Genomic DNA, 10,839 nt, shown 5'->3' on the forward strand with positions numbered 1-10,839 from the left:
CCAACATCTTGTGGAATCAATGCCATGGGGTTTTGAGAGCAAAGGGAGTCCCTACCCAGTATTAATATAGTGTTCCTAATAAAGTGCTCAGTGAATGTACATGGTCCCTGAATTAGTCACAAATCCACATCACTGAGGTTTTTAAGGGGAGAACTTTTTGAAATATGTTTGATTGCACTTGTTTCTTCCATAGTGGCAACATACTAATTTTTATTTATTTATTTATTTATTTATTTATTATTTTTAAATAATAATAATGAGCAGCAAATCCATAGCAAGCATCCAGTATAAAATCAACTTTACCATGCTACGTCCATCAGTGAGTTTTCATCAGAGAGATAGTGTTCCACCACCTTTGAGCCATGCTCTGGAAACAATACTTCTATTGTGTTTGGTTTGCTTCCCTTGGGCTGTTTTTTCACCATTAAAAGCATGGCACAAGATAAACATATTCAAAATTCCCATAAAACATGAATAAACCTTTCACTGGTTCAAGTTTATGTAAAAATAATTAAATCTAACTTTCCTTTTTCAAATATTATAATTTGAATTTATGATGATTTTATTTAATTTATTTATTTATATATATATATTTATTTTTTTCAGATTATTGTTTTGCCCTGTATGTAGTTTCAGGGGGAGGGTTTTTTCTTTCCATACTAATCTTTTCTGCTTGTTTATGGGCAGTTACAATTTGTTAAAGCACTATTATCAAAATATTAAATCTCTCTTATTTGATTTTGGGGTTTTTTATTGACTTTGTTTAAAACAATTAATTGTAATGATTTTAATTCTTCCGAACTATCTGGTCTTTACATCATAATCTCTATCCTTATTTACTACCACTTGTCAGTCACTTCAGTCACCAGCTCCAGAACTATAGCTTTTTGGCATCCAACAATACAAATTACTTAAATATTTTAAGACCATTTATTTTATTTGCAACAGACTTTTTTCTTGTTTTGTTTAGCTTACCCACCTATTTGGATGAAAAACAATAAATGGCAATATATCCTGCAGTCTACAGATGTCAACGCCTACAGTGTCAAATTTGATGCACACAATTTTGCAACAGGTTCTTGTTTGGAAAATACAAGGAAATGAGTGCCACTAACATGTGCACATGAAATTTGATACGCAAAGCATTTTAAGTTGCATCTCTCTCTCTCTCTGTGTGTGTGTGTGTGTGTGTGTGTGTGTGTGTGTGTGTGTGTGTGTGTGTGTGTGTGTGTGTGTGTGTGTGTGTGTGTGTAGTATGCAAGCAAGGCAGCAGAGGCCGAGTCTTCTCAGTGGAAACAGGCTCTGATGGAGGCTCAGGCACGTAACCAGGCTCTCCAGGAGCAGCTGGGGGTCCAGCGGCAGCTCCTCCGAGAGCTCGAGCAGAAGCTGCACGACAGCCAGAGAACCAGCAGCGAACTCCGCCAGCAGGTACACACTTAGACAAACTCAACATGACTCATCTTGTGCTGCTGATGCATCCATTAAGTAACTTAATGTGAATACCAGAACACACTCTAACAAAGCTGATGTGCGGTGTTGTGTATGTCTGTGCTCGGGCGGTCGCTTCTGATTGTGATGTGAATGTGTATGAGAGTAGTGAGATTCGCTCCCATGATCTTTTCTGGAGTCGATTTGAATTTCTTTGTTTGGAAAACAGTGAGGGTTTGTTTCCCAAGTCTCTTCCTGTATTGAAGTAAGGTTTTATATCCTGGTTTATGTATGTATTAGGGCTGATGTGCTGTATGGCCAAATGTTTGTGAACATCTATGCAATCACACCCATATGTGCTTTTTGAACATCCCATTCCAGATTTAGTCTTGCTTTGCTGATATAACCTAGTGGGATGGCTTTCCACTAGATATATGTAGATATGGGGATTTGTGCTCATTCAGCCACAAGAACATTAGTGAGGTCAGGCACTGATGTTGGGCAAGAAGGCCTGGTGTACAGTCAGTGTTCCAATTCATCCCAAAGGTGTTCAGTGTGGTGGAAATCAGGGCTCTGTACAACCCACTTGAGTTCTTCTACTCCAACCATGGCACATCATGTCTTCATGGGGCTCACATTATGCACATGGGCATTGACATGCTGGATTATTTTTGGCCCCTTAGTTTCAGTTTGATGGAAAATTGTAATGCTACAGCATACGAAGGCAATTTAGACAATTGTGTGCTTTAGACTTTATGGCAACAGATTGGGGAAGAAGCACAGATATCCACAAACTTTTGACCATGGTGTATATCCACACTGATATTGAGGTTCTATAGATTGGTCGGAACCATGTCAAAAAAGTCATTATTAAACACGCAGCATCTTCATATGTATCCAGGTGGGACCCCCACAGCCTCCCGCTGTCTCCCACTGGCCCACATTAGATCCCAGAGTGTTGTGGATTTTTTTCCAAAGTGGGCAGTATGTCTGATTAGAGGTCTTAGAAATGTGACTTGTGAATTTGTGTGGGTTGTCATGCATTAATGCTGCATTCACTGTGTTAGGTGTTAATGAATTTAGTTTCTAAATATTTTTTTTTTGCCCGTTTTTACATTTTCCACATGTTTTTCGCTCAGGGTTTCCCTTTTTCACTATAAGAAAATATTAATTTAATGTATTCAACTAACCATTTATTCATCTAGCTGATCGTTATTTCTTTTATTCACACTGTTTTTGTTTGCGTGTCAGATCCTGGCATATGAGGGGGAAATGGAGCGGACTCGAAGCCAGCTAGAGGCTGAGGTTCAGAGTCTTGAGGCGGAGAAGAACAGGGTCATCGAGGAGGCGTTCGTCAGAGCCGAGAGCGAAATGAAAGCTGTGCACCAAAACCTTGCAGGTGTGTGTGTGTATTCCGTCAGTTTGTCTGGATGTGAGCGTGTGTGCAGTGTGCATGTAAGCATGTGTGTATATATAATCCTCTTTTTCCATGCAGGTGTAAGGATGAATTTGCTGACTCTGCAGCCTGCTCTGAGGACGCTTACATGTGACTACAACTGTCTGAAGAGGCAGGTCCTGGACTTCCCCTACATGCTGCAGAACGCTATTGCTGAGGCTAAGCAGGAGGTAAGAATCCCATATAAACACTCTAATATGTGGTATGAGTACATACATTTATGGTCATTGTACCTACTACTAATCACTGCATAGCCGCAAAATGTACATGTGCACGTAAATGTACATCAATCAATCAGTTTGTATTAAAAAGAAGTGTGTGTAGTACGCATGGACTTTTTTTTTTTTTTTTTTTTTTTTTTTTTTTTTTTTTTTTTTTTTTTTTTTTTTTGTATTTTAATTGTGCATACGTCCTGTAGACTCTCCCATCTCTGTGACTTGTACAGAGGTATCATTTATCCCGTGCAAATTGATGATAATTGCTACAGATGTCCTCCGGCAACATTACTTAACAGGCATGTCCGGAAATCTTATCCTAACCAAATAGTACCCAAGTCTATCTCGCCTAATTTCTTTTCTGTAAAATACATGTCCTTCACATACTTTCAGCAAATGCCACTGTTCAGCTGCTTAATCTTATTTTGAATAAATTATTCGTTTAGTTCAATAGCAGGGATAGTCCATATTTTCAACTTTAAGCTCAACATGGCACTGAATAACCCTCTGCATTACTTTTGCACTAAATGCATTCTTGTACATAATGAATTTGTGTGTGTGTTTGTGTGTAGATATGCCACATGATTGCAGAGGTGAGCAACACCAACCAGGAGCTCCTACGCAAATACAAGAGGGAGATGAACCTGAGGAAGAAGTGTCACAACGAACTAGTCCGGCTCAAAGGTACAAACTGTACTGTGAAGGATGTACATTAAGAATTTGTCTGAGTTGTACACGTGCTTATCATTGTAGAACATCTTTTTTTTTTTTTTTTTTTTTTTTTTTTTTTTTTTTTTTTTTTTAGTTTATTTGTAATTTAAACTCACTGATAAATGAAGTAAAATTGCATGCTTTAACAATAAGTTGATTTTATAAATTGATGCTTATCCATTTTGTCTTTTCAACAGGAAACATCCGCGTGCTCTGTCGCGTGCGTCCCATCTGCCAGGAGGAAGCGGAGGCTGAAGGCAAGAGTGTGGTGTCCTTTGACTCTGATGACGATGCAGTGCTCTACCTTTCCAATAAGGGCAAGCTTATGGCCTTTGACATGGACAAGGTCTTCCCACCTCAGGCCACACAGGCAGAGGTCAGGAGATCACAGCAGCTCCTTTTACTTGTGTTGCTTGTTTAGTGACCTGTGAAGTGACCTTGTAGTTTCTTCTTATGATTGAACAGGTGTTTCAGGAAGTGCAGTCTCTGGTCACGTCCTGCATGGACGGCTATAACGTGTGCATCTTCGCTTACGGACAGACAGGTTCAGGAAAAACCTACACCATGGAGGTAAATGTGAGGGGGCTGGGGAAATGCTTAGACAAAATAATAGTTTCACCAAAAACAAATAATAAGATGACGGTGATGGATGTCACCCTTAATTATTCTGACTTGTAAGTGTATAATATTGTGTGTGTGTGTGTGCGCGCGCGCATGCAGGGTATTCCTGAGAACCCCGGGATTAACCAGCGAGCTCTGCGTCTGCTCTTCTCTGAGGTGTCTGAGAAAATGCCTGACTGGCACTACACCATTACTGTCAGCATGGTGGAGATCTACAACGAGACACTAAGGTAAGAACACACATGCACACAGACTCGAAACCCACACAAGTACTGGTATAAAGCAGTAAGCCACAGGAGGGCATGCGCTACAGTGATTTTTATCATGGGTAAGGTCGTTCTTCAAGGTGACACAAAAACATCATGCCTAAAACTCTCTTACCTGTGATAAAATCACTGTAAATCCCACTGTTTTACTACAAAATGGCGTAGAATAGTGCATAAGTGTGCAATTTGGGACGCGCTGCTAGTGCATGTGCGTGTACGGAGAGAATCCTGCACATGTCTGTTTAAACAATAAAGCATTAATCTTAAATGTAATTACATTGATAGATTGTTACTCTCTGTATTTTTGTTTTGGGAAGAAACCTTTATATAACTCTATTTTCCTCAGGAACCTGTTAGGAGACAACCCAAGTGAGAAGCTGGACATTAAGATGTGTCCAGATGGCAGCGGTCAACTGTATGTGCCTGGTCTTACCGAGTTCACAGTGGAGAGTGTGGAGGATATTAATAAGGTGAGAGCTGTTTTAATGGTGTTTAGATTTCATTTTGAAGTGAACAGTGATCTATTGAATGTTTTTATTTCTGTATTATGCTTTGAGTTTTGAGTCCAATGTCACTTGCAACTTAGTACAGACGTAATGTGTCTTGTGAGAAGATTTAAGGTCATGAAATGTACGAGTGGAGATAAGGGGTGGCCTCTGAAATATGATCGTCTACCCCAGAACTTTTAAGTTTCTGATTTTTCTTTAGTATATCTGTTTTTATCTTTATCTAAGTTTATAGGCTTATAGGCTTTAATGTACTATTAGGAAAGGGTGTAGCCATCCCTTTAAATTATTGATTGAATATACAAATTAAAACAGAAATAGACATTTCTAATACTTTATTCTGTTATGTAAAACTAGACTTGACCGCAAACTTTATTTTAAAAAATAATAATAATTTTTAAAAAAACACCTTGACCACCCCACACCATCTCTGTGTCCTTCTTTGGTTACCCCACACTAGCTGTGTCCCACCTTGGCCACACCGGTAAAAATATTCAGGACCCATTAGCTGGAAAACTCTAAAGTAAAGTCATGCACAATTCCGTCAGCTCCATCTGTGAAGAGTGAAGGCTGTGTTTATCCCAAATGTTCTCATGTTTGTGTAGTACAATGACTTTGCAGCTCAAGTGGAAGCTTAATCTGTGACTTTTGATCCTGTAGGTTTTTGAGCTGGGTCACATGAACAGGGCGACAGCATGTACCAACTTGAATGAGCACAGCTCTCGCTCTCATGCTCTCCTCATCGTTAATGTGGCTGGCTTCAACTCCTCCACAGGACACCGTACCTCAGGTGACGATGCGCACCACACACACACACACACACACAATAACACTTTAAGCAATAGATAAACATAAACAATTTTTTTTTCTCTCCAGAATTTGCCCTTAAACCTTAAATGTAGTTGATTCATCAGAACACATCAGTTCTGAAGGTTATTCTTGCTGTTTCATGTGCTGTACCAAATAATCCCATAATTTGCAGGTTAGTCCCAGTGTTCCATCATTGGCCTTGTGCAACATAAGTCACCATATCTCAATGTAATGTTCAGCATAAAAGGCCAACAACTGACTATCCTCTTTTATTCTAAATTACATTGATCCAGTTGTACAACCTATTGACATTGTACAATAAGGCACTGCTATTAGTGAATGCGATTAAATATTTGTCCAGGGAGCTTACAGCAGCTTCACTTTTTATAAGCTGTTTACTAATGGATTAAATAATGTCAGTGCTTCTCTTATGCATGTGTATGTAGGTAAGCTGAATCTGGTGGATCTGGCTGGTTCAGAGAGAATCTCTAAATCCGGCGCTGAGGGAAGCCGCTTGCGTGAGGCTCAGTGCATCAATAAGTCGCTCTCGGCGCTGGGTGATGTCATCAACGCACTGCGTTCACGTCACTCACATGTTCCCTTCAGAAACTCGCGCCTCACATACCTGCTGCAGGACTCGCTCAGCGGAGAAAGCAAGACACTCATGCTGGTACAGGTGTGTGTGCACTGCTTCAGTTATTGTTTCACACACTAATAATTACCTGGGCTTGTGATGACCGAAAATGTCGACTAAGCCTTAACTCTTCATGCAGCTCCCTCTATTATCAAAAACTGTCTGTTTTAAACAGTAATACATAATCAGTTGATAATTATTATTGAAGAATGTCGTGATGCAATCTAGGAAAGAAGCAGCTTATTATCAATAGTATTTATTATTATTATGCTGTGTTTTCAGGATGTAACAATGAAGAGGAAAGAATACTAAAAGAAAATGTATCAATTATGAATAAAGTAGAAAATACTGTACTCGTTTCAAGACCATGAAACACAAGCTCATACTGTACTTAACTAACCAGGAGAAACAAGACCCACCAACAAGCTTTGTTCAACAGTAGTTCCAGTAATATCATTTACAAGGTGTATTATTCTGTTTACTGATCGTTCCACAGGCTCCATGTTTATAAACAATTGTATGAATATTATTTAAACATGAGCAGTCCATCAAAACATCAATCTGCAAGATTAAATCCGAGATTCATTGAACTATAGGTTTACAGTATTATTTAGGTTTGCTAAAGAGGCACCACATGACCATTTAATGTTACCAAAACGGCAAAAAGAGAATAATTAACGACACACAAACATTTGCACAGACCTGGGCTTCGCCTGAGCTGGTCTGAACTGTTTTTTTTTTTTTTTTTTTTTTTTTTCTTTTTTCTTTTTTTTTTTTTCACAGCTCCCCCTGCTGGTCTTTCAAGCAAGTTGCGTTCTTTGTAATTGTCAGAAGAGTAACACAGACTGTGTAACAAAATCTCCTTAGAAACAACCTAGATCTAAAATCACAAACCCCTAGGGTTGTATCATGCATGCAGTTGCCAGGTTTGGTAACATTTAAGGCTCTACTGCAGGATTAACATTTTGAAGAGGAATATATTGGGCGTGTGATGGGGACATTGTGTTCAAACCGCACATTTTATTTTCAGAGTTTCTTAATAGCAGGACAGGTCTTCTTTTAGTTTGGAAATGGCTCTTGGCTGTCGTTTAAAGCCCCGTGATCTACACTGTATGAGAACTAATGATGCACTAAGTAAGCAGAGAGTGAAACTGGCTCCTAATTCCATTGTTTCAGGGAAAAATCCCTCATTACACAATTTATGGCTACAGCAAGCTAGGACTATTGTGAGGTTAGATTGAGGTGCTTTAAGTCTTTGCTGTAGCCTGTAATACTCTGCAGAGATGTGTAAAAAAATGCTTAATTTTTTTTATACCAAGTAAGCTGAATCTCATGTACGAAACTCCAGTAAATCTTTGTTTTAATTCATTTGCCTTCTCAGGTGTCTCCTCTAGACAGCAATATCATTGAGTCTGTGTGCTCTCTGAAGTTTGCCCAACGTGTTCGCACAGTTGAGCTCGGAACGGCCTCCTCCTCACGAAGACATGCCGAAAACTCTTCGACGTCCTCCTCACCTACCCACGACAGCGTAGAGGTACACGCATGCAATTTTCTTAGTAGGATACAGATAATCATAAGAAAGGCTGCCGTCATCAAGGTGGTTGCTAAACACTAGTGGTGGTTGAGATCACCACTTCAAGACCTCCCCCTCCCAATACAATGTAAAGCGCTCTGAGTGCCTAGAAGCGCGCTATAAATCTAAATCTAAGGAATTTATTAAGCCAACAAGGTGCATTTGGAAATCATAGTCCACATCTGTTTTTCCTCTGTCTCTCAAACACAGTTGGACTCTCCACCCATAACTCCCGTGCTCTTACCCATCTCCCGGGCGAGCAGTGTGGGCTCTTCTCTCTCCTCTATCTCCAGAATCTCCAGCACACGGAGAAGATCCCAGAGCCAGCAAGCTCCAGGTGAGGAGACACAAACATGCACACACCCCATCTGTTTCAGAACAACGTTAAGGAATAGGGACAGAACAGATCTAGAAGTCCATGTATACTAGGAAGTCTTTCAAAGCCAAGCTCTATTTCTCAGACAAGATTTCATAATTCTTAACCAAGAAAAAAAAAAACAACAACTAAGTATAAATTCCCAGGGAACAGTGTACAATATGAAAGCATCCATAAACGTCATTTTTAAACCATAAAAAGATATGTAGAGTAAAGACTTGTTTATGTAAGGAAATAAAACATGACTGGGAGTGCTGTTATAGGATCGTCACTTTTTTGCATCAGGTAACATCACACATCACTATACTTGATTATTTTCAGCACATCCTGGCTTATTTTATTCCTCTTGCACCACAGCAGATGTCCTGCTTTTTATTCTCTTATAGTTATGTTTAAGGTTTCCTCTGAGAAAGTTATTTCTTATCACTTGTACTATAGCCACAATAAACAATCATTCCCTCAGCAGCTTCTCTTTTTTCCTCCTTAGATTTTAATAATACAAAATATGTAACTTGTGATTTTAGCAAGAAACCGCAAAGCAGAATGTCCTCAGTCTTGAAAACGTGAACTAGTTCCATTTTCTCCCGTCATCCTTATTATTAGATCAGATGCAGATCAGACACCTGATATTAATGTTAGCAGTACTTGTAATGCTTTTGCACTTAATGGACTTAAAGAATCATTTGTCTTGCATGTGACTTTGTACATATATTTTCAACATATTTCTGTTTACTCACAATGTAACCGTACTGTCTTCATATCGTCCCCATGATGGGGTCTACATCTTTCCTATTTGCTGTCCCTTGTCACCTCGTCTGCATTGTGATTGGTTGGTCTCCTCTGATTGGTTGGTTTGCAGACAGACAGGTAGACAGAGGCAGTCCGTTGCTTGGGGACAGTGGGCAGGTAGGTGGGGTTTTATCCGATTAGTCTCTCGGCATGGAAATGCTCAGCATGGCATCCGTGTCACCTGATCGCTCTTGGCCCATCTAACACAATGTGTGCTAACCCAGGGAAGTGTGTGTGAGAGAGAAAGTGTGCTGGTGTTTTTTGTTTTTTTTTTTGTTTTCTAACATGTCCTTGTAGTTGTGTGAGATTTAATTTCCCTGTCTGTCAATGTACCTGTTGTTTTCTGTGTGTGTGTGTGTGTGTGTGTGTGTGTGTGTGTGTGTGTACTCACACCTGCTTTCGTATGGCTGCGCTGTCCAGTGATGAAGTGCAGATAACTTTTTGTCTCCTTCCAATGATGAGCGCTTGCTTTAGTCTAATCCATGAATAAAGCAAGCTGTCATGTTCATGTTTCTTTCATGGGTGGTGACTAATGAAAAGTTCAGTACCGTATTTTCCATACTATGTCACATCCGAGTGTAAGGTCTGCTTAGTGACAAAATAGGATTATTAGGTACAGCTACTTTGGTATTAGGTAACCTAATTTGATCAGTTACACTTACCTAGGTGTAGTACTGACTGTAGCTCATAGGCTGATGTACACTTAATCCCATCAGACCTTTTACCTGCATACACTATATGGCCAAAGGTTTGCGGAAACCTGACTATCACACCCATGTGTGGTTCTTCCCCAAACTGTTGCCACAAAGAACTGGAACTGAGAGGCCTAAACCAGTTCCAGCATGACAATGCCACTGTGCACAAAGCAAGGTCCATAAAGTCATGGTGTGGCAAGGCTGAAGTGGAAGAACTCAAGTGTCCTGCACAGAGCCCTGACCTCACCCCCACTGAACACCTTCGGGATGAACTGGAATGCTGGCTGCACAAGGCCTCCTCACTTGACCTCAGTAGCCAACCTCACTAATGCTCTTGTGGTATAATGAGCACAAACCCCCACAGCCACAACCCATAATCTAGTGGAAAGCCTTTTCCCAGATGAGTGGAGGTTATTATAACAGCAAAGGGGGAACAACTCCATGTTAATGCCCATGGTTTTGGAATGGGTACATCTGGGTGTGATGGTCAGGTGTCGTACAATACGTACAATTTTATCATAAGAAAGAGTGTGATTCCACTTCAGTTTGTATTTCTTAAAGATGCGAGAATTACTCAAATATTGGCCTGAAACACTGGATTAGTGTATAGTATATCTTTACAGGCATGTATTTTAAGTCCTTATGCGCACACAGATAATTAAGCTAACAGTGTAATTAACATGTATCTTAGCTGGTAATTGTTTGAATGTTAACTAAATAATGAATATCTGCATTAATTCACGTTTATTCCATTAATGG

At 39.8% G+C, this 10,839-nt stretch overlaps 1 protein-coding gene across 7 annotated transcripts in view; it reads left to right on the forward strand.

The window, feature by feature from the left end:
- kifc3 (kinesin family member C3) overlaps window positions 1–10,839 on the forward strand; it is a 55,805-nt gene that overhangs the window by 38,118 nt on the left and 6,848 nt on the right. For 5 of the 7 annotated variants that reach the window (XM_047154769.2, XM_047152709.2, XM_047154770.2 and 2 more), the window contains 13 exons: window positions 1,255–1,428; window positions 2,680–2,827; window positions 2,924–3,054; window positions 3,672–3,783; window positions 4,008–4,186; window positions 4,276–4,380; window positions 4,531–4,661; window positions 5,044–5,167; window positions 5,864–5,993; window positions 6,460–6,689; window positions 8,029–8,181; window positions 8,431–8,557; window positions 9,456–9,502. In XM_047154769.2, the coding sequence (XP_047010725.1) occupies window positions 1,255–1,428; window positions 2,680–2,827; window positions 2,924–3,054; window positions 3,672–3,783; window positions 4,008–4,186; window positions 4,276–4,380; window positions 4,531–4,661; window positions 5,044–5,167; window positions 5,864–5,993; window positions 6,460–6,689; window positions 8,029–8,181; window positions 8,431–8,557; window positions 9,456–9,502 (1,791 nt within the window). The remainder of the gene's footprint in view (window positions 1–1,254; window positions 1,429–2,679; window positions 2,828–2,923; window positions 3,055–3,671; window positions 3,784–4,007; window positions 4,187–4,275; window positions 4,381–4,530; window positions 4,662–5,043; window positions 5,168–5,863; window positions 5,994–6,459; window positions 6,690–8,028; window positions 8,182–8,430; window positions 8,558–9,455; window positions 9,503–10,839) is intronic. The other 2 variants (XM_047152711.2, XM_047152710.2) reach the window with 1 other exon arrangement.

Source organism: Ictalurus punctatus, chromosome 4, assembly GCF_001660625.3.
Source record: "Ictalurus punctatus breed USDA103 chromosome 4, Coco_2.0, whole genome shotgun sequence".
Lineage (NCBI taxonomy): Eukaryota > Metazoa > Chordata > Actinopteri > Siluriformes > Ictaluridae > Ictalurus > Ictalurus punctatus.